Genomic DNA, 24,144 nt, shown 5'->3' on the forward strand with positions numbered 1-24,144 from the left:
TATGATCTGTAAAGGGCCTGGATTCCCGAGAAAAAAAGAAAATTTGCTTACCATCCAGAGCAGAACGTTTCTGCAACCATGACACTATACGTCTCATCAACCATCGCTGGCCTATGCCTTAGTCCCTGGTAGAGCTGGCTTCGCGGATCATCTAAAAAAAAGATTTGGACATAGATGTGACAGGTTTCAGGAAAAGCATGCGCCATATTCCCCTGTAGCTTCGCGGCAACGTCATTATCAGAGGACTAGATAATAACGCTGCTCTGTTTGAGTCCATGCCCGGTGGTTGCATGCTGGGAGTTGTACCGGCTCATCTGTGGTTTCTGTGTCATTAGCACGTTGGAGTCACTGTGATTCTGACACACTTTAGCTGACCTGAACCACTGACAAGTGAATATGCTAGAAATAACAATGCCTGAGATTTCACTTTGACATGCGTGAATATCACATTCCAAGAGAAGCGGCTTCTCCGCATGTAAATATATGCAATGGGGAGAGGGCATGCCCTAGTTCTCGGCTGATCTACAGCATCCACATTATTCTTATTCAGACCTTTTCCACTCTGACCTTTTCAGAGAAACGATAATAAAACATTATGGAAGCACGCTTTCAGTCTTTTCATCCTTCTTCAGTACCATGAACTGCACATGAGAAGTGCGTATATAATACATTGCATTTGAAGAAACCGACAAAAACTGACACATTACAGAACTATGACAAATACCTAACCGTTCACCAATTTTTGCACAATTTGCATGACCTTATCAGGAGCCATCTCAAACAGCTTGGCATACAAAGCCTGGATTACAGGCACAAGGGGTTTACATTCATAAATCCTTGACCACACAACCCGCCCTGCCCCCTCATCCCACCACTATTAAAGATATGGCGGAGCAAACAAAAGGTTTGAAAAAGCAGGCTCTGGCACATGGCAGTAGCCTTATCTTGGCCGGCCAGGTCAAACACTTCGCTTGAAAGGGAGGAAAGGGTCAGGCGATTGGCCCCCTCGTCAGAGAGAGAGAGCTGATAGGAACCACTCACCTAAAGCTGTTCAAACACATAGACGCCAATCACAGGTGACCAACTGGGCCGTCTCTCTTCTTTATCACTTTTAGGCAGAGGCAGCGCGCCCGGGCTGTGGGGAGGGCAATTAAAAGGCTCATTATGCATTAGAGGCGTCGTCTTATCGGAGCCCTGCCTGCTCTCAGCAGCTCGTGCGAGCCAGCGGGGTCCTCCTCCCCCCCCCCGCCCCCCTCCACTCCGTCCCCCTCAACACCTCCCCCTCCTCTCAGAGCCAGCCTCCTCGCTCAGCGCCTGCATGCTCACTGTCCCGAAACATGATGAGCCATCTTGCCCTGTGGGAATTTCTCCTTCCAGCCAGCACCGGCTACATCTGTGTCAGCGAAGGCAGCAGCAGCAGCAGTAGAAGTAGCAGATAGATCCTGGCTGCTCTCCCTCAGTCTCTGCTTCTACCTCTGTGCTGTAACTTCAGCACAGAGGGGGGAATTCGCCGGCTGCCCGCTCCTAGGAAACTTCTCTCCGCCGCGCTCCCCCTGCACAAAATCTTCTCCCTGGGACCTCTGACCTCAGCTGTACCCCAGCTACTTAAAAGCACGTTTCTTTATTTTCTGTGTCAGTGTGTGCTGCATCTTCTCTTTCCCACTGCTGAATGAACAACAGTCAGTTGTCACTTTTCATTTTTCACTTCACAAGACTCCAGTTTTTTGGCTTCTCACCCGTGCTTGTGAAACTTCCTGTTTCCCCGAGGATGTGTTTGAGTCCCACAGTGGCATGAGAAGGAATACTGAAGGGTTCTGAACAGTTTCCGTGTAGTTCGGACTCTGCAGCACTGGACTGAAGGTTAACGCGCAAGGAATAAAGCCAACACCTGTCTTCACACATGAGGAGAAGGCTCTCTGATGCTACCGTTGAAAAATGTTCACTGTGAGTATGTCTCTCTTTTCTGCTTTGCCTTACTGCCTCAGTGATGTGAACGGGAGGTGATTCACTGTGATGCTTTTAATGTGCACTGGCTACATCAAGCTTAACACAATCCACTACAGGCATGCACAGCCATTCGTCCGAGAGACCTGACCATGTATTTTTAATGCTTACTTTTAACTTAATGAAACGTACCAGATGTTTCCAACTGCCCAGTGAGCAAAAAAAAAAAGGTTTCAGACAAAAAAGCAGCAGAACATTTTATTATTCAAAAGCCAGTAGCCTGCATACAGTTGTTCATGTCTCATAAAAGAGACTGCTCCATAATTTTTATTTTATCACTGATTAATACAAGATACACAAAAACTATACTAAGGCATTAGAGCTTGGGGCATACCCTGTACCCATCTCTGTCATTCCCACTTTTGTGTTCCCAAGAGCAAAAGGAGACCCCAGTCATGAGAAGTTGTATCTTAAAGAATAAAGGTGTGCCACCTGAAGTAAATAATTTATTCTCCTGATGGGGGGTCAACGTGCATCTCTGCATGTGTTTTCAGTCAAGCCTACATCAACAGCTATGCCTATACCTCAAATACTTTCCTCCTGTATAATCTTCACTCCCAGTCCATGAATGGGAACAATTATTGCTTTGCTCTTTCTGTAGGGATTTGAAGGGTGTTTATGCGTGCATGACATTAACTAAAAATACAATCTGTGAACAATTCAGTTGCAAGAACTGAACATCTACTGCATTGTGCAGGGATACAATGGAAATTAAAATCTCTGATTCACAATAGGAGGCTTTGTTCTGTGGATGCTCTGATGTTTCTGATAAATGAACTGAAATAAATGTACTCCCATCTGAATCATCATGACTCGAAGCAAATGAGTGGCATATGGTGTCCGCGTGCATAAACTTCTCATCATCCCTGTGGCTTTTGCTACTGACATAGCTTTCATTGCATCTGAGCAGTATCACTGGGTCGACATATAAACAGAAAACGTAACATTAAAAAGGGGCTGAGAAATCCTTGTCATTACTGCCTACCTTGTATGTACAGCAATGGCAATTAAATAAGTGTGAATCAAAATGGGGCAGGGGTCAGCCAGGTTCCAGACGTTCTATACTTTTTCACACAAAATCTACCTCACTACTTATTTTTGAGACATCAAACCAGTATTTCAATCTGTATTTCAACAGCATAACAGCCTATCGAAAGAAAGATAGCCGCTTCGCCTGGGACCAAAATGCAAAACACGTACACAAACAGTGCACCAATCATGTTCCACTCATTTGTGTAGATTTCTTTTTTTTTTTTTGCTGTTCTTGCTTAATCAAAAATGACAAAAAGGGGATTAATCATTCAAGCATGATTTTAACGAGTTCTTGCCCTGCCTGCAAATGTAGTGAAGCGTTGAAGAAATGCAGAGAGGTACTGGACTCGGGGGAGGGGGGACGTAGTCATAAAACGGAAACAATCCGCCTGGCCCCGGCAAATTACGGAGAGTGATAATGGCAGGAGCTCAGACAAAAGCAGGTGAAACTGTCGTCCACAATTAGCAGAGCATCACATCTGGTTGAAACATGCAGCCCTTCTGCTCTTAATGCAATGACTAATATGGGGGGTGGGGGTGGCATAGCAGTCAACAACAACCTCAACAATAAAGCCATCAATTCGGCAACCATCTGTGGTGTATTGCGACCCCAGGTTTACTACCCCCTTCTATATGTATTTGGACAGGTTTTTGTCAAAGCCTTCATTGATGGAGGGTATATTTGTTCAGGGTATTAATGTTAAGGTGTTCTATAACAGATAAATTATCCTGATCATAATTAATACATCTGAACACTAAGGCAGTCCCAGATTAAATGTGGAAAGATGGGTTAGCAGTTACTGTTTCTCTTTATTTAATAAATAATGCAGAGAAGTGAATATTACATAACCACTGACCAAGAATAATCACAGTACTAGATAAGGAGACACATTAAATAAAGTTCATTTTATTTTGTGCCAGCAATTGTCTTAAAAACTATTCCAGTTGCTGTACAGGATTTGAAAATGTTTTGTGTAATGAGACACCAGCATTCCTATCACTGTCTTCCATATATCAGCTTAATATGTAATCCTAGAATACTGTAAGCAAACGCAAAAAATTGAGCTGACAACGTTAACTTTCAGACATTTTTGGCCTCAGTGGAGATACACAGGCATGTGAGAGGCAGGAAAAAAAGGTTTTCCAGAATTTGAATCCCTGCTGATAACGGCAATGGCTTATAAACACTGCGAGGCAAGGAGCACAGGCCTATGAACACTGATGTTTGGTGTGGGAGAGAAAGTTTGGATCCATTTACCCAAACAAAGGGGGTCCAGCGAACAGGGTGAAATGGCGTTGTGATTTACAGAAGTGTGTGTGCGTGTGTGTGTGTGTGTGTTTGGAGGGTGATGGGTATCATTGAAAAGCTCAGAAAATGTGCAGGGGAGACTGACATTCTCCAACAGGAAGGGAATTAAAACATCTATACTTCCGCGAGCTGACATTATCTGTTGCCCAGATCTAGACAGAAGCTGTTTAAAGCGTGAATTCTGGGTTTAGTACATAGAAGGGAAACAAAGAAAAAGCCATTCAATGTAACCTCAGCCACCGTCTGTCTGCTGGCCAGCTTTATTGCTACTGAGCCCTTAAACCCCCACATCTCTCCTCACCCACACACTAATCTGCTCGCAATCTGGGAGGACAGATGCAGCAAACAGTACAAGTGGATGATTATCCATTATCATACTGTAGAGCACAATACTAATATAATACAGTGATTGTTTGCAGTCCTCAATATAAATATGTTTTACTAATGCTGTTAATTATGTTAACAGCTAATGAAATTATTTAAAAACATCCATAGAAAATAAATATCATGAATTAGTAGTCATTTACAGTACACGTTTAAGAGTTTCCCCCATTGAGGAGATCTCCAGTGCTAATGTAAGCCTGAAACATGAACGCAGATGGACTGCACCTGAAAAGCATTTATGCCCCTGTATTCAGGGTACCACAGACAAACCCATGGGCATCAGGTGAGTGAGGCGTTGCATACATAAGGCCTTCAAACAGAGCAGCCTTTGCGTAGGTTCCTCCATTGCGGGTCAGCAGGCTGGGGAGTGGCACGCCATGTTAACGGCCCACAGGCCCGCTTCCAGAAGGCTGCGGCTGTGGACGCCACTGCAGTACTGCTGCACAGAGCGCTGACACGGGGTAACGGGCAACCCTCACACTACCTGTGCGCTCATTAAGAGGTGGGTGCTCCAGGTGATGCCTATCGGGAGGTCAATGGGCTGCCTTTGATGCTGGGTCTGAAGGTGACGATGCAGTCATCTCTGTGTCACTGTCACTTTAGGCTTCACTGAGTCAATTACCTCCACCTCACTGTTCTTTGCTTCCTGCAGACCACATGTGAAGTCACACACGCGCATGCACACACACACGCACACACACACACACGCACTTATGCACACACACGCACGCGTGCACACACACACACGCACACGCACACACAGGGAAACACACACTTACCATATGGGCACATCTACACACACATAAATTTTTTGAGCACATGTACTGTATTTGCATGCCCCTGAGTGTACATACATGTAGTCACACACACACACACACACTCATATACACATTCACACATACATACAGTACATACATATATACATTCTCATGTTGGCCTGCACGCACACACGTACATGCACACACACATACACACGCAGACACATTTGAGCATACACAAACAGAAACCCATGCATTTATGAGTGTATGTGTGGGAGTAAACTGGTCATCTGCCTGCGTCTCACATATGTGCGTTGCTGTAAACAGACCTTCGCCCCTTCTGAAAATATAGCCTATATGCACTATTTATGGGCACTGAAAAAATGCCTGAGCATGACTGTGTCTCAGCATGCCATTAAGATATTTGACCCACATTTTCCAATGGTACATAAGCAGCAACAGAAGCACGTTCAGCTGAAGTCTGGGTTGAAGTCTTAAAGGCATGTGACACCCAACCAACACACATTTGTTTCATTTTATGGGATCTTCCATCATTCAAATGGAAAGTTTGCCAATTAACAGTGCTAAATAAGGAGAAAAGCACCAGTTGTGTGATAAAGCACACCAATAATGTCCCAGTGAGAATTAGAATGCAGCATTCTTGTCTTTTTCATTATTCAACTCATAAGCCAATTTCCACTATAGCGAAGAGAACATCAATAGAGCTGAATTAAGACCTTATTTCATTAAATTAATGAGTTACCCAAACATAATAGATAAATGAGTTATCAATTGTCAATTAAAACAAGAAAATGTCATGCGTGTTGGTATTTGCGTACTGTGTTGGAACAAAGAAGAAAATTGCTGTGAAAGAGAAAGAGAAAAAGAAAGAGTGCTCAGAGACCTCAGAGACAGGTTGTGTGTGTGTGTGTGTGTGTGTGTGTGTGTGTTAAGAGTGTGTGTTGAACATTGTGAGAGAATGCCTCACTGTTCAAATTCATGTACTCAGTGCTTAATTAATTCATGTTGTTCCTGGCATGTGCAAGCAGGCTGCAAAAGAGGTGTCATGTCTTTATGCCCTTTCTGAACAGCTTGTCACTGGGAGAGCAATCCTCAAATAGAGACTTAGACAAGACAAGAGCCAATCATTATCAATTTGGATGAAATCAAAAGTCAAACTCATTAAATCTCAATGAGGGCCATTCTCTGTAATGCTTTGTTATATTTTTCGGAGAAAGTTATTAAGCTATTACAACTGACAAATTTTGACACATGAAAAATTCATTCCAGAATCTGTCAATTATTGAGGTGCAATCATATGTCAAAACAATTTGTGGTTTAGGCTTTTTTTTAATGACCTCAAACAACCTGCATGGGATTATTTTCTCACCTTATAGACAGATTTTGCTAGGAGTAGTAAAATGCAGAAGATTATCACAAGCATGAATATGCTAAACTAATGTAATGTGTATGTGTATGGTGCATTGTCTGTGCAATTGGTGTCCATAATTCTGAAAATTTCCCTGAAACCACTTTTTTTTTACATCCACCAAAGTTTTAAGCATTATCAAATAAGAGCTCTGTGCAAGAAAAACCAGAGGCAGAAGCTTGGCATTTGAAGCAGAACCAGTCAACTTAAATGGCCGGTCTCAATTTCACGATATCAGATAAAGCTGAAAACAGACTACAGTCCCCTCTCACTATCCCTAATGAAAGTAAAGTATCAAATCAAAACAAAGTGTGCTTGTGTAATTTTGTAATAGTTCTGATCCTGCATCACAAGTGTTGCATCCACAGAAGTGGTGCTCATTGCAAGCTCAGTGATGCTTAATTTGGTATGGATGGAATACTGACTGGGCCAGTGCCAACTGTGGCTACATGTCCCAATTTCCATAGTTTAGCCAAGGTAGGGAGGGTTTCAGAGGGCAAGTTATTGACAACCTTGTCAATATCTTCTTTGGTCAGTCAGATACCTTCAGTCTGTCTGTGACAGCCACCTTCCATAATAACTATGCAGCTCAGTTAGAGGATTTCAGAGCAAAGATGAGGTTGCTGATTCAAAGATTGCACATGCTCGTATTGACAGAACACTGCTCAGCGATTGGATGGGTCTGGGAATTTCAAACAGGAGGACAAAAGACAAAAGGGGAACAAAATATTTGATCAAAAACAGTTGCTCCAGTTTTCAAGCTGGGTCTCTCCCAGAATCAAATCATGCAAGTAAAAAGTCCAGCAAATGGGCCATATGGAAGAATTTTTATTCTCATAAGTGGAAACTGGAAGGCGATCAAACAGATTGGCACATCATCTGGCGACAGCAGGGGAAGTGTGGAAAACACCATTGATTGCAATGGAATGTGATTATTTATTATTGCCCAGTGAAAATGTACCTGTTGGTGTAAAAGTTGAATAAATTAGCAAAGTAGAATTTTACAATGGCAGCACAGAATGCCATTTCTTTTTAAAGATTATTTTATAAATGTTTTTAAAATACTCTCTTGGCTACTGTTGAAATAGTATCATGTCTAAACAAAGCAACAGAAATAGGACTTCTCTATGCCAAAGATTTACGATTCATATGGTTACTTAAGTGTAGGTAGCTATATTTATTTTCTACGTATCTACAAACCCATTTCTATGACAGCACAATGGCTGAACAGAACATTGAATTAAAATGTATAAATCTCAAAGTCAAGATATACAATAACTGTTACATTTAATCATTTGTGTGGTATATGGTAAACAATCCCCCCACACATAAAATTTAAATATAACTACAATACATAGCTCTGTATGAGTAGAAATCTGTAGTTCCACAAATCATTGCTGTGTGTGTCATTGCAGTGCCTATTTATGCATTTATCAACATGCTCAATGGTTTTTTAACAAGTAGTAAAAATTTGAAGACAGATAATAATAAAACTAAACAGCAATCAATATCAGCAATGTGCCGTTTAACCACATGTTTGTCCCCAATTAAATGCTTTTCAGTGACCTTCAGTAGTGGGTTGCTGTCCAATAGAACTATTAGCTGTGTGATTGCATTGGACGGATGTGTCATGAGCATGGAATCTGATAGAAGTCAGACCAGCATGCAATATTGCTGGACGTGCCATTTGGAAAATTATACACATTAGTAAGAGCCTGGAAGCTGAGCGCAAAGCACTAATTGAAGCAGGGCAGGATACACTGTATCCAAGGTATTAAACCTTTTCAGTATATAGTACATTGTAAAGGGCAACCTTTATTTAGTTAATATTGTTTTGTTTTTTTTTTTGTTTTTTTTTCAATTCCAATTTGATACTATGGTTATTGTGCACACCTTGGAGAACCGTGGATGTCTATACTCTCCTGAATCAGCAGTTTAGTTTGTGCATTACTAGTGAAGAGCAAGCTGAACTTAGAATTATTTCAACACAATGGAGCTGAATGAAGCCATTCTTATTACCCAGTTCACAACTGTAAACAGCTGTAGCAAATGACACTGAAAGTAAGCATTGCCGTAGACCCCAGACTACCTCACTCTTTGACAGGAAGGATATACCTGACTGTTACCTCTGATAAGTATATAGATCTCAGACTAACCACGGCCTGGCCCTAGACATGAAGACATAATTCACTGCTGAGGTTGAATCTGTAGAATATTTCTCTAAAAAGATCAATAATCTGCTCCCAACCTATTTGATCCAGCTTATTGTCCAGGTAACTGTGTCCTGTCTGAGCTATTGTAACTCTGTTCTTGTTGGTCTCTCTTGTGTGCCACCAGATAACCCAAGGTGTTCTGGTTCTTTGGGGTTCTGGCTCATTCTTATTTAGACATTGTTATTATTAAACCCTACAGCCCCTTGACATGCTTCTCCACTTTATAACCTCAGGCCACCTAGCACTTCCTCCCCTTCAGAGCTACACATGGCAGCTGCTACTATTCTCATTTCTTATCCCCAAATGATGGAATGTGCTACTTACAACAGTCAGAACACCAGAGTTGCTGCCCATCTTTCGACACAGACACAGTATCCCACTTCTAAAAAACTCCTCTTCTAGTTAATGGATTTCTCCAGTTTTTGACCCAATATATGAAGTAAAATATGATTGTGCTCCTACCAAAACTTTATTTTACAGCAATGCCTTATGCTGTTCAAATCCTCATTTCTGAGACGAGGTAAGCACTGTGCAACAGACATACCAACCTGTAACTAGTTATGTGCACCATGGCTTGCTATTAGTTGACTGCATCTTGGCACACAGGCAACCACATTAGAGAGGTGAATAACTGACTATAGTGTTTCCCAGGGAGGGAGCATTTCAGTTGACGGGGCTTTCCTTGTTGTACTGTACGTGAGCAACCGTTCATGTTGATGGGGTCTCTGATGGCTCAAATACAGCTCTGCTATTGGAATGCAGAGTGAAAGAAGTGAGCAAACCAAATGTACTTTAGAGGAGAGCAAATTTTTGTTTGCGTTCCCCAAAATTTTGTCTATTAATACATTTTGAATATGTTAATGGCAAATACACCGCTATATTTGAATTTCTGTCCAGCATGAATTTCCTGATAAACTATATCCTTTCTGTAACATGCCAGGTTTAACAAGATGGCATATTGCATCTTAGAAATCATCAGGGGCTTGTGTTTGTTGTTTTAAAAGATTGCCTCTCTTAATAGATTTGGCCAAATTCCTGGTGTTTTGATGCGTTTGTTGTCGGAAAACAACTCTGTTCCTTGAAATGACTGCAATAAAGAGACAGAGGATCTGGAATCAATTTCATTTTGAGATTTAGAAGATTTGAGTTAAACTGTTGGGTTTACCAGGGGGAGATGATGCAGGGTAGGACAAGCACACAGACGGCAAGCTGAGATGGACAGTTTCACTCCATTTCACCCACTTACAACAGCAGCTAATAACCATTTGATGTCTCTGGAGCTAGTGAGAAGAATGGTGTTTTAATGAACGCTTATTATGCTTTTGTTTGGAATATGAAACATTCAGAACAATTAAATTAAAAAAACTGAACTCATTCTCAATCAATCAACAGAGACCCTCTGATAGCTGCCTCATTAAACATAACCAAATGCTAATGCTTTGCTGTTAAAGAAGCTGTGGAAACACAGTTATAAAAGGCAGAAGTTATTAATGGATTCGACAACAAGGGACACATTACCTTCAGCCTGACCGCACTCCAGCACCTGAAGAGCCCACCTAACTTCTGGTTCAGACACATTTTACCAAAGTCAAATCTGACTACAGCAAGCAAGGCACCCAAGGGGACTGTATGCACCTTTCAGGCCTTTCAGCTTCAGACAGCCAGGTGTATCCTTGCGCTGAAGTTTCCGCTGTTATGATTTTAAATAACTAACAAAGCACGCTTGTACAAGCACATTTCCTACAGCACACTGCCAAGCTTCATCGTCCCATAAAAAGTGAATGTGATAATGGGACAAGTGTCAGGAACATGCAATGCACTGAGAGGAGGGAGGGTGCCAGGGAGGACAAGAGAGAGAGAGAGAGCAAATAAGCAGGGAAATGCAAAGGAAGAGAGTTGGGAAAACAGGAGGAGAGGTAGAAGGCAAGACAGAAAGAAAGAAGGAAACATATAGGAGGAGAAATGGAGGAGCTTGCTAATACTAGGAATGCATAAACAATGACTGCAACAAAATATACTGTACTACATACCAAGTCGTACTTTTGCTTTGGAAAAGCAGTGATCAAGACTACAATAGTGATAGCTAATGTCAATGTAACAAGCCGAAGGGTAAACAGAATATTTTTCTCTCCTCTCCCTCCTACTGGGAGCCGAATGCCTTTCTATTAGCCTCAGGCTGGTGGTGTCCCTAGTGCCCATCTGTTTGTGCCAGCAGAATAGTAATGAGGCTAAGAGATACTACACAGGAAAGGTCAAGCTGACTTAAGACCTGTGATGGGCGAGGTATGCTATTGTGTGCATTCAACTGCCCCACATTTTAAAATCATCTCCTGTGATGCTCTACTACAGAAGCAAAGAATGGACAGGTGTGCATATCCAAAGGTAAATCTTCATTGGCTAGGGCAGGGATGTCTGCACTAATGCACAGTGACTATCATAGTGTCAGCAGTTCTGATTGAATGTGAAATCCCTCCTCTTGAAAGCAGTTTTCCTGAATGCAAAATAGAATCAAATAGTCATTTTCACAGTGGCATCCAGTGCATACTGAATGCGTGAGCTGCTGTTGCACTTAGCATTGCGGACATTTTGAGGAAGGACATGATCAGTTTTGAGTGTTGTGCCCATTAAATTTGTAATGCTGTCATTTGCCCATTTGGTAATCACTTTTATTTTAAAACATCCTGCAATCCTCATGCATCACTGCAAATTACCGACCGCAATACTATTGTATTGCCGAGGAAGGAGAACTTCCCCCAAACACTGTTATTTGCAATGGGCATTCCGCAGAACCATAGACACGACCAGAACATTGCTGAAGGATCACCAGAATAGGACAATGACTTACTGATGGTAATTTCACTAGAACTAAACTGACAAGGTGCCAAATCTATTTCCAAGAAGTAAAGAAATACCAGTTAAAAACATGCAATCAAAAAGATCCAAACAGCAGTATTTTTGTACCTAATATCTACATTTCTCTGATATTAAATGAATTATTTTATTTCCTGGGATTGCAGACATCCTAACATAAACATGACTCAGATTCCTAATTGCATGGTTACTCTAATTGCACGGAGTAACAACTTTGACCACATTATGCCTGCATCTAATTCATGGGGGAATTGCGGGTCCCTGGTTTTGAAAGTGAAGCAGTCACCGTGGGCAACAAACTCGGAACTAATGAATGAATCAAATGAGTGCAATCCAACCGCAACACAGATAAAACGGATGAGAGTGTTTATACAAATCAGCAATTCCTGAAGTCCGTGGGTGTAATTAACTGTGCATTATTTAATTGACAGCAATGCATGATTATCTAACAACAGAGATCACTCACACAGCATTTGACAAGATGTCAGAGAGAGCGTAGGTGTTGTTTAACATCAGTGCTCAGCAATGGCTAAAGCTGTCAATATGTGATATGTGCTGGCAACTAATTCGAGACTTTGGCCCCATTTATCAAATGACTGTACTTTTTTTTTGTATAGTTTTTCATCAGAAATTGTTGCATGCCTAAGTCACTCTTGATTCATGTCACTCCCTACATGTAATATCGGGAATTGTCTGTATATTTCAGCATGTGTTGATGAATTCAAAGTGACTGTTCATTACATTATCTTTGAAATTATCATTAATGCTATGATTATATTTGGTAAGAGAATGCTTACAAATACAGTGTATCAATGCAAAAACTATCAAAAGGCAATTGGCTAAACACCATTAGTCCAAGTCCAGTTAATGCCATTAGCTAATTATAATTGTGAATCCACAGTAGTTCTACTGGTATAAGGTGGGTATAATTTGGCCAGGGATTCCCAGGGTCAGTGCTGCATTATCACTCTGTGGCTGCTGGACTGGCGCCTACAAGTTAGTAGTTGTCATTAGTGAGTGATTATAAAAAGCTAGCCAAGAGACTGTCACCTACTGTACCACTGCGTTCATGTACATAATGTAAAAAATCAGCTTTCAGCCATTTGACCTGGTCTTAAAATCTGATGTGTTCTGAGTTTCCTCAATATTCAGACACCCAGAATCCTCTGATTAATTTAAGAAGTCCTCATAGACATGTCCTTGGTTCTAATGACTCCTATGGAGAGCTTTATTGTAATATTTTTTTTAATTAATTTTGAGCATTTTTTTCTGGATATTGTTCTTTTTTTAATACATAATTTTAAAGAGGTGGGTCCTTTTCTGCTGTTCCAAATGCTGATGTGCTTGATTTTTTAATGGACCATTGCATACCTCTAGGTGGCGCTGAAGAAACATTGGGGATTGTTGACTTCATGTGTCCACAGGGAAATAATAATATTTTCAGAATGTGAAAATGGGCTAAGTAGAATAAAGACTAAATTAATTAATTATTTAATTGAATAAATATCATCTTTGTGATGCATATTCAAAATAAATAGACAACATAGCAGAAAGAGAATTTCAGTTTAAACAGAAACATTTATTAAAATTTCCCTTTCATTCACTCGCTGTAAAATCATTGTTAAAAAAAGCAAAAATATAAAAGCTTTTTGTGCCAAGTCCAACAGCCAAGTTTTATAACTTCTTTTGCTGACCCCAAAATATTCAATCCATTATTCATGTGCAGAGACTCAAGCTCAACAGTAGTCTCATGATGGTATGCCAGCGTTCCTACTGTCTCTACATAATAAAATAATCTCTATAACTAAAAGTATCAGGACACCCCTTGGTCTGGGGCTGTTTTTCATGGCTTGGGCAAGGCTCCTTTGTTCCAGTGAAGGCTAATATTAATGCAGTGACATTCTAGGTGCTTCTGTGCTTCCTTACTTACTTTTTGGCAACAGTTTGGGGAGGGCCCTTTTTTGTGTCAGCATGATAATGACCCCGGGCACACTGCAAGGTTCATATACTGTAGAAATGGTTTTGTCAAGATGTGTGTGGAGGAACTTGAGTGGCCTACACAGAGCCCCATCCAACTCCTTTGGGATCAATTGGAAAGCCAATTGCAAGCCAGGCTTAATTGCCCAATCAGTGCCCGACCTCACAAATGCTCTTCTGGCTGAATGGAAGCAAATCCCTGCAGTAATGCTCAAACATCTAGTATAAAGCCATCCCAGAAGAGTGGAGATTTTTATAGTAGTAAAAGGTGGACCTACTCCATATTAATGCCAATGATTTTGGATGAGATGTTGGGTGTCAGGGGTCCACATACTTTTTCTCATGTCGTGTATAATGTAACTGAAAACCGGTGTATGTACAGTAGCAGGTCTTTCTTGCATCGCTTTCTTGTTGGTGGGGCTGGTTGATTTTATTGGTCAGACAAGCTCTACTCAAGGTCTTGGAAGCCTGTCACTTCCTGTCATGTCCTAGGCATTCTCAATGAAACTGTGACCTCAGAGCATCTGTCAGCTACTGTTCTTTGTCCCACTTTAAAGAGTACACTAATGGGAAACTCCACTGTGCTGCTTAAGTCAATTCCCTACCCTGCTGACTTTCACCATCAGATTTGTCAGGTATGCTATGGGTTTCTAATAGCAAGCCGTATTTTCTACACACCCCATATGAGGGTGCACTAGACAGAAGCATGACTTCATGATGGCACTGTTTCTGTTTGTTTATTTTTCAAAGTGCTATGGATGAAAAGACTGCAAACTTGTAACCTCCTACAGAAGTGGAAAAAAGTGATAGGCTGTACCTCAGGCTATTTGTATTACCCATTCACAACATACACAACCCTTAATCATCCTGGGTGTCAATTCTCTAGCCGCACACTAAAGACAAACTAAAGCTTGATTTAAAACAGTGATAATTGCACTCAATTAACCTTGATAAATCAAGTACAACAAGAAGGTGAGATGACCTGGAAAGTAAGGGTGCATCCAAACCTGAAAATATGAGCACATATTCACAGTTTTTTCGCAATGATAATGACATTAAAGTTGACCAATGATAACTGGAAGAAATGAATTTGAAAAATGAGATTAGCAAAAATAAATGAGACAACTGTAATTTGTCATGCCCAATAAAACATGAATTTAAATACATTTTGTGACGCATTAATAGATGCATTTATTAATAGTGCAACTGAGCAAGATGCCCCCCCCCCCCCCAACCCAAATATAAATGCAGATACTAATCCTTTTATTGGCTACACAGATGAAAATGCATATAGTATTGCCTCTGGACACCCCTAATGGAATGGGCTAGAGCTTTATTCCAAGAAGCATTTTTTCACAGCAAGTGAATGAAACGTGTTTAATAGAAAGCTGTACAATAATTAACCTAGTAATCGCTGGGTCCTTTTTGCAGTTAATTGGGGGTAGGTGTTTATAATGTGTTAAGTGCTAATGTTGTGAGTTTTCTTCAGTTGTATTCTATTCTATGATCAGGCAGTAGCTATAGGGAAATGATGGGAGAGCAATGGTGGGAGGGGGGTACTTCTGTCTGATTGAATTCATCAGAGCACAGTATTTCCAATGATGGTGACTTTGATGGCAGCCTGAGAGAATATACATCTAGCACCTGCACAATTACCCAATGATGGGGAAAAAGAGCTGCTGCCTTCAACTGACTGACCACAACCACGAAGACAGTGAGCATCACAATTACACACCTAGAAAGCAAGCACATTGAGTAAAACCTATATTCATTTTATAGCCATCTGAGTTTTGCTAGAGAAATATGAAAGTGCAAGACAGGCGGTGGATCTTTGATGGAGAGCTGAACACACATACCCACAATAACTGAACACACCTACACACAGTAACATTAACACAAAGGTTGCAATATAAGTAAAATGTGTTCAAGAAAAAATGTTTTAAAAAATAGATAGCTAGCCAATGCAATGTTTGCAGAAGTGCAACAGTATCTTTTTTTTTGCTAATTAAGAGACTTCAAAATGAATAAAAACAATGCTGATTCAAGAGATACAAGAGTTTTGTACAGAACCTATTGGCTTTAGCACAGTGCAAGAGCTCAAGTGCACTTTCTGTCCAAAATGCATACAAACTCAACAAGAGTAACTGAAGAGGTAGGTGAGCAAGATTTAAGGTGTCCCGTTGGAGAACACCATATCCATGTCCCAGCAGTATATCACTGATAATAGCTTGCAAGATGCTAGCCGACGATTCACATCCATTATTACTGGAGTACAAACCATCTAGCTGTTCATATCGTATGCCCTGACTGAGGGCAAAGAGAGAACTTACCTATTTTATATCATTTTTATAACAAGTATCCAACGTATGAACACATATTTTGATTGATGAATTGTTGATTATTGTGCGGATTATTCATTATTATATAGGTTATATCCTTTTTAATACATTATTAATACAATGTTTACGGGGCTGAACGTTGAATTGTGAGTCTTGTTTTAAGTTTTATAATTATGGGTTTAGGTGCAAAGTTGTAGACATAGAAAATATTGAACATATTTTAAATTGTCTGTACTCCAACTGTTGTGTTTTTCTTTTTTTAGGAGATCATGTACCACATCCTGATGGAGGCTTCTTCTCCTTCAATACGTTTTCTATAGGCAAAGAGAAACAGGAACAACATGGGAGCTGAGGAGCTGTCAAACTCTACTATCTGTGGCAATGCATCAGATATCCAGCCAATCGGACACAGTCTATGGGAGGTCATAACCATAGCAACTGTATCGGCCATAGTGAGTTTGATCACAATAATTGGCAACATTCTTGTGATGCTATCCTTTAAGGTCAACAGCCAATTAAAGACCGTGAACAATTACTACTTGCTGAGCTTAGCTTTTGCAGACCTCATCATTGGAGTGTTTTCCATGAATTTATATACCTCTTACATTCTGATGGGATACTGGTCACTGGGGAGCTTAGCGTGTGACTTGTGGTTAGCTGTGGATTATGTGGCCAGCAATGCCTCTGTAATGAACCTGCTGGTTATCAGCTTTGACAGGTACTTTTCCATTACAAGGCCACTGACTTACAGAGCGAAGCGAACTCCAAAACGGGCAGGGATCATGATAGGTTTGGCTTGGCTTGTGTCTTTCATCTTGTGGGCTCCTCCCATTTTATGCTGGCAGTATTTTGTTGGAAAAAGAACAGTTCCAGCCAAGCAGTGCCAGATCCAGTTTTTCTCTGAGCCGGTGATCACGTTTGGGACAGCCATTGCTGCTTTCTACATTCCAGTCTCTATTATGACCATTCTGTACTGCCGGATCTACAAGGAAACAGAAAAACGCACCAAGGACTTGGCTGAGCTTCAAGGTCTAAACTCTTCAGCTGACACCAGCAGGGCTAAACCCCAGAAGACTATCATAAGATCCTGTTTCAACTGTAAACAGCCCCCTAATGCCTCTCGAGATAGGAACCAGGCTTCCTGGTCCTCTTCAAACGCTGCCAAGTCAGCAGCTTTGTCTAGTGATGAGTGGTCCAAAGCTGACCAGGTGACCACCTTCAACAGCTATGCCTCCTCAGAGGACGAAGAGCGCCCTGTCTCACCAAGTATCTTCCAAGCAGCTTACAAGAACCAGGCCTGCGGTCACAATGAAAGCATTGTTGGTAGCGAGACTGAGCAGCTGAGCAGTAATGAAGAAGGCAGTTACTTCCCTTCCCTGCCTAAGAGCAGCTCTCAGAAAAGCAAGAAGTGTGTCTCTTACAAGTTCAAACCAGTCACCAAAGAGGGCAGTTCTCAGCAGAGCAAAAATGGGGACACTAAAATGGCACCGTCCTCATGCTCCTCAGCAGAGTCTATGGGCGCACCCTCCACCTCCTCCTCTGCCAAACCCATGGACACCAATCTGAAGAACCAGATCACCAAGAGAAAGCGAATGGTCCTCATAAAGGAGAAGAAGGCAGCCCAGACACTTAGTGCCATTCTTCTAGCCTTCATTCTCACCTGGACCCCCTACAACATCATGGTGCTCATCTCCACTTTCTGCTCTGACTGCATTCCTATGTCTCTCTGGCACCTGGGATATTGGCTCTGCTATGTCAACAGCACTGTTAACCCAATGTGCTATGCCCTCTGCAACAAGACTTTTCAGAAGACCTTTCGCATGCTACTCTTCTGTCAATGGAAGAAAAAAAGGGCAGAGGAAAAGCTATACTGGTACGGGCAAAACCCAGCTGCTGGTGGAAAACTGACGTAATCAGAGATACAATTCCACAGACTTATTTTTCATATATTTTGCATTGACAATACTTTGACACTTAAACTTGTGGTTATGGTCAACTTCATGGATGTTATTGTAAAAGAATAGTTGTGAAATGTTCAAATTCTTCCAGGATGGAGCTGCATATTCTGCTAGTATTAATTTAACATGATATAGTGTTTGGCAATAATTAGCCTCTAGGGTGAACTATGGTATTTGTTTTATACCAAAGCTTTGTAAATAGTCATAAAGTGTTCTATGTGACAGGCTGAAAAATAATTGTGGCATTATACCACTATGTTATACATATTTTCCTTCAAGATTTGTATTAGTGCAGGCACTTATATATCAAAACATACATTGTTATAAAACGTATTGCTTCTTGTTCATGTTTTATTTATTGTTTATCTTCATCTGTAAAAGAAAAAAACTAAGTTTCTTTATTATGCCTGAATTCATTTTTGTAAAATCTGTAACTTTCACAGATTTTTTTGTTCTCTTGCTTGTATTTAAGGGCTAACATTTTTCATGTGGCAGATTTTGGAGGTTTGTATCCTTTAATCAGAAAATAGTATTACCTACAGTCATCCTGGTTGTGTGTCAGCTTGAGATTAGCAGCCTATTCAAGATTGTATGTCGATTATAAAAGCCTTTTTATCACTTGTGCCGTTTTAAAGTACTGTACTGCTAACTTCTGTGCGTCACATGACCCAGCTCAAACAACACCACAAATTAAACCTTTTCGACGTGTAAAAAAACAACAAGAGGAAATTGGAAATTGCACTGGAACACTGCGATCTTTGCCTCAGAGAAGAAGCAAAAACAGGAACTGGAAATCTGAAATCACTGTACTGACAGATAAAAATATAAAAAAAACATGGTTTTTGCATTTTACGTTTTCACGGAGTGTACTGAAGTACCAATGTCCTTTACAGACTGTTTGCCTGAAATGCTAGATAGAGGACACCTTCTGTGTTAATGGAATTATTTCTTCCTTTATATATTGTACAAAAGTGAAAGTTAGAGCAGCTTCAGTCAGCAACAGGTAACATTATACATGTTGACTGCAAGACTGTACGCTGCCTGTATATATATCTGCATTCAAACTCAAAAGTGAAAAAGAGGACATAAGCAACGCACTATTTGCTTTTCTTTGTCCAATATGTGTCATTAGATACTGTGATTTAGTTTGCTTTCCATATACTCCTTTAAAATCAACTGGTTTCGGCCTGTACTCTTGTCTTATCCCCACACTAAAGAGGATAATATATAGGTTCTTAATTATGATTTATGTGCAACTCTTAAGTATTACGATTGGAATTTGGAAAAGCAACACAGTGCCGTCATAGCATCCACTTAATACTGTATTGCACTGAAGCGAAATCAAATATCCTCTTGTGACTTATGGAAAGGAAGACATGAAAATGCCCTTTGCATTCCTCCAGACATATCCTCGAAAAACATTTACCTCAACAGTTTTCCTTGTTACTTTATTTTATTTTGTCCTTACTTGTCCGGAAAATACAAATTTATCATACACCACATCCAAACAGCTTTTCAGTTGTACATATTCATATGACATACTTAAACATTTGATCCACATCACACACTTAGTCATTAATGATGTAATCACATTTCCATAATTAAACATGATCTTTCTGGTAATAAAAATTAAATTGAATCTCAGAAAGAAATCATTTAACACAGAATAGAACACAGCCAGGGCACATTTTTCCACACATTTTTTGTATTGAGGAACTACACGGCTTGCAGGCGTATGGAGACAAAGCAGTCAATATCGACTTATTTTTTTTGTATTTTGTGACTATGTACCTGTGTATTTTCAAACTGAAATATATTATGCCTTATTTAATGAAAACAACTAGCCTTGTTAATTTTATAAGAGCTATTCTTATATTTTGGCTTTGCAAACAGTTTCTTGCATTATGGAATGCTCATTTTAATGTTTAATCAACTTGACACCAGAAATAATGATTGCAACCCAAGTCATGATCAAAGGATGGATTCGATAAAGTGATCTCCACCCAAAGATGGAAAAATACATCACAGAGAATACCCCTCCCCCTCCTTATTCATTTAATTTCACCAAAGTTAATCACAGCTCATCCTTCTTACATCCTCCGTAGATGACCTTAACAACATCCGAGGGCTTCACCATCATCCAGACGTACTTGCAGAGGTGCTCTTTATTGCAGTCCTTCTGCCAGTAGAGGACATTCCGACGGTTGAGGTTGGCCCCCGCGCAGGCATCATACCACCACCCTCCTCCCGGCACTCCCTGGAACTCCAGCTTGGCACAGTTCTGGAAGTAGTTGTCGTTGTCGCGGTCCTTGGTGGTGAACTTCTGGTTGTCGTGTAGATAGTTCTCTGTGTCCTGGGTGAGTGCGTCCATGGCCGTGCCCTGGAAGAGGCCGAGGCGAAGCCGGTACTGGGCCTCTTCGTTCTCCACCAGGACCGGGTCATACTCCCCGAACTTGGTGACCGCATCCTTGTCCACCAGCTTGACGGCCAGCTTGAACCGGCCGGGTCTGCTGGTGATCTGGTGGAGGTATTCGTTGCCCAGCCAGTGGTCACCGGTAAGGGCGCCGAAGCCCAGCTTGTATTCGGTCCAGGTGCGGTCAAAGTCCACGCTGCTGTTGACAGTAATGTGCTGCACCACAGTCCAACCTCCATCCTGCATGGCGCAATAGACCAGAATGAGGGACCCCGTTGGTCGAATCAGATAGACCCCGTCCCGGGCCTGGCCTCCAGAACTCTGCCAGATCTCATAGCAGTCTCGAGGGAACTCTAAGGGACAGCATGGAGATAACTCACCATCTTAATCATACCATAAAATACTTCTCTCATTAGTGGGAAATACAAATCTGTTAAGAGATTCACAAATCTCTTTGAAAATTTTACTCTTTGAACAGTAAAAGTTCAGAGAAATGAAAGAGGTGGTTTTTCATGTTACAGAATGAAATTTTCAAACCACAACAATTTTGATATTTCCAGCAGTATAGTTTCCTTTTTGACTTTGAAGCGAACAGAAATTGTGACAGCTGACTTGGGACATATTCATAATCACTGTGATTAGCTAGCTAGTGCCATCTGTCATGATAAACTTTTCCCACACTAATCACTGTAGTCCTTTTCGTAATGAGACAGGATTAACAGTTTTCAAATCATCTTTATGGGTGTGCTTGAAATTTCTAGTACTTAAGAGCCCATACACTGCCCCCTAGTGATGGTGAAAAGATCCTCTTCCTCTGTGTTGTCCTCCCGGATTTTGAACAGGGCCTTTAAGAGAACATTTCTATTTCAAGACAGCATCAGTTATTATGATATTACATAACGTTATTGTAGATCGAATCATCTTGGATGAAGCACTTGGATGGGAAACCTGGAAAAACTGAACTGCTGCTAGAAGGGCTATTGGTAATCCAATTAGGAACATTCCAGAGTAAACCCATTGGAGCAAGCAGGAAACAAATGCCCTAGTGCGATGGTGGGGACACCGTACAGGAAGCGACATTGCTTTTCAGATCAGACATCAAACCGAGGTCCTGACTCACTGTGGCAATGAGAAACCCTGTGGCACTTCTCAAAAGAGAGGGGGTGTTAATCCGGATGTCCTGGTTAAATTCAAAATAAATATGGGTTTGTATATTCTTTTCTTGAGCCCATCTAAGCACCCCCCCCTCCCCATTCCATTAAATTGGAATGAAAATGTGTGCAGCCAAGTTTATGCCAACTACAAAAGACATTGGGGATTTGAGAGGTCATGAAGAATTATTAAACAAATACTTTTTCTAATTTTGACGTTGGGTATTAGAGTGAACATAAAGGAATATTAAACAAATTAATTTGTCATTTATCGTACCCATACACAATTTCACACTAGATAAGGAGCAATAACACTTTGTCACCCAGTTTAAATTCAGGAAATACGTCATTCTTATATGTCTGGGATGACACCATCAACTATACTGCTGTCTTTTTAAATGTGCATATGTGGCAAAAATGAGAAGGAACATTCACAATTTGCTCTAATCAGCCACTGTACTGTACAGTGAGTTGGGTAGTGGTTCAGTAGTAAAATCAGCAGGGTTCAATTCTTGCCACCTATGACAACCACACAGTGTGACGTGTGATGTGTTTTTGGCCCCAGGTGAGTCACTTGTTCAAGATTCTGGAATTTGAACTAATTGCTTACAGCTCAGTATTCAAAACACAGCCTAGTATTTCTATCAGTGATTGAAGTGAAGATAAGCCACTTTACAAGTACTACAATAAAAAGGTATCACTTAAAGGGAGCAATCATCGTGGACGTTCAGATTTCTTCAAAGGAAAGAAATGCACTTCCAAAATATTCTCACTACACTTACTAGGCATAAGCTAATGTATTTGTCCTCAATTAATCGCCCTGAAAATAATCAATTATCAATAAGAACGCCCAGGTCCATACATTTTCTCTGCAACTCCACCTCAAAAGTTGTCAGAACAGCGCAGACAGGCATATGCTCTTCAGCCAAACAGGCAAGCTTGCAGGTGCCCAGTCAAGCGGTGGGGGAAACCCAACCATTGACCTTTCACACCTGGGCAACCCCACAGCCAACTGTGCACCTCTCTATAGGACTGCCAGCCACAGTCACCACTGGCATAGCGCAGATCAGCTAGCAGATCGGCCAAGATCCATACTTGCCTTCATCTCCCACGTTGAGCACTAGTTTGTGTTCTTCAGGGGAAAGCACATGGATGTTCTCTGCAGGAGGAAGTTTGGAGTGTGCTTCCATCAAACAGAGAACAGACAGCAGCAGACACCTCAACCAGACAACTGAACTCTCCATGTTACACCACATGTACCTACACCGTGCCAAAACAGACAGACACACTGCCGTGTTAATATGCACAAAACAGCACAGGTTTCATACTGTACATATCATAGAAAAGATGACACTGGAATGACATAAATTTACATTTGAATTGATATGAAGCTACTATTTATTTTAAAAAGGCACCTTCAGTTGTTCTACAAAAAATCAAAACCCAGAGAAAGCATATGGGCAGACAGAACAAACATTTAAAATGTGAATTTTAAGGCAATTTAAAGCATGCATTGGTATGTCTAACTGAACAGTTTCTCCCAGGTGTTCATTCTCAAAAAGTTATCAATGGAGGTGGTCATTTAAGTTAAACATTGCATGCCTTACAACATATTTCTTGAAACGTGATACTTGTTTCAGTGATAGCAACATTCCAGAGAGTAAATTAAGAATAAATAAGAATAGTATTCAATAGCAGACATGTTTTTCCTTGTACAAGAACAAGTCAAGTCAAACGAACCCCTGAAAGGAACTCTTACCTTCCTTACCTCTCCTGGAGTGGGTTACTTATTGAATGTGCCGAGGGCTCTGGCGGCGTGCGGCCGTGCTCTCACACGTAATGTACTTTGACTGTCGCTCAAGGGAGACGGCAAACACGGTGATCCAAGTTGGCGCTCTGAGACTCAGAGTCCAGTGACGCGCGGCGTCTTCTACACAGAGCTATTAAGCTCGGTCACCGATGGACTTCAGCCTCCTCTTCACGTCACTCTGGGACACGCCAAGGGTTAAAGCTTGAATTTATCAGTCAATCGAGCCAGATACTCACTTCATGCAAATCTTTCACTGGCCTGCCTTTCTCCACCAGGGGAAATCCGATTGGATTAGAGCAGGCACAGATTACAACCTTTGTGCTTGTTGTAGTTACCCAATTAGTTTGTTTGACCAGAAAGATTACAGAAAGTTAAAGGGATGTACTGTACTCCACGACTGCAGTCATTTTTTGCAAGGGGGTCTAAAAAGCCATACATTCAAAATGTTATAAACTACATTGACTGTATGACCAGGCCCCATTCACAGGAAAATCCC

General features: G+C 41.0%; 2 protein-coding genes across 3 annotated transcripts; one reads left to right on the forward strand and one right to left on the reverse strand.

The window, feature by feature from the left end:
- Positions 1-1,317: 1,317 nt before the first annotated feature.
- chrm5a (cholinergic receptor, muscarinic 5a) lies at positions 1,318-18,890 on the forward strand. Its single transcript, XM_064326690.1, has 2 exons — positions 1,318-1,944; positions 16,580-18,890. The coding sequence occupies exon 2, from the start codon at positions 16,658-16,660 to the stop codon at positions 18,227-18,229; it is 1,572 nt and encodes a 523-aa protein (XP_064182760.1). The 5' UTR covers positions 1,318-1,944; positions 16,580-16,657; the 3' UTR covers positions 18,230-18,890.
- An 818-nt stretch (positions 18,891-19,708) lies between these two features.
- Positions 19,709-23,890, reverse strand: zgc:194887 (uncharacterized protein LOC571819 homolog). 2 transcript variants are annotated; one of them, XM_064326805.1, is made up of 3 exons: positions 23,607-23,890; positions 22,938-23,098; positions 19,709-21,040 (listed from the first exon to the last, which is right to left on the reverse strand). In XM_064326805.1, the coding sequence occupies exons 2-3, from the start codon at positions 23,092-23,094 to the stop codon at positions 20,349-20,351; spliced, it is 849 nt and encodes a 282-aa protein (XP_064182875.1). In that variant the 5' UTR covers positions 23,095-23,098; positions 23,607-23,890; the 3' UTR covers positions 19,709-20,348. The 2 variants fall into 2 exon arrangements, with proteins under 2 accessions (XP_064182875.1, XP_064182867.1); XM_064326797.1 differs by having other exon boundaries at positions 23,598-23,885.
- Between the last annotated feature and the right edge of the window lie 254 nt (positions 23,891-24,144).

This window comes from Anguilla rostrata, chromosome 1 (assembly GCF_018555375.3).
Source record: "Anguilla rostrata isolate EN2019 chromosome 1, ASM1855537v3, whole genome shotgun sequence".
Lineage (NCBI taxonomy): Eukaryota > Metazoa > Chordata > Actinopteri > Anguilliformes > Anguillidae > Anguilla > Anguilla rostrata.

Excerpts from the sequence above, each read along its gene's own strand:
- chrm5a (XM_064326690.1), top strand. The coding sequence starts at position 16,658 with ATGGGAGCTGAGGAGCTGTCAAACTCTACTATCTGTGGCAATGCATCA.
- zgc:194887 (XM_064326805.1), bottom strand. The coding sequence starts at position 23,094 with ATGTGGTGTAACATGGAGAGTTCAGTTGTCTGGTTGAGGTGTCTGCTG. Across the intron at positions 21,041-22,937 it reads GCTCAACGTGGGAGATGAAG|AGTTCCCTCGAGACTGCTAT; the intron begins GCAAGTATGGAT and ends GCTGTCCCTTAG.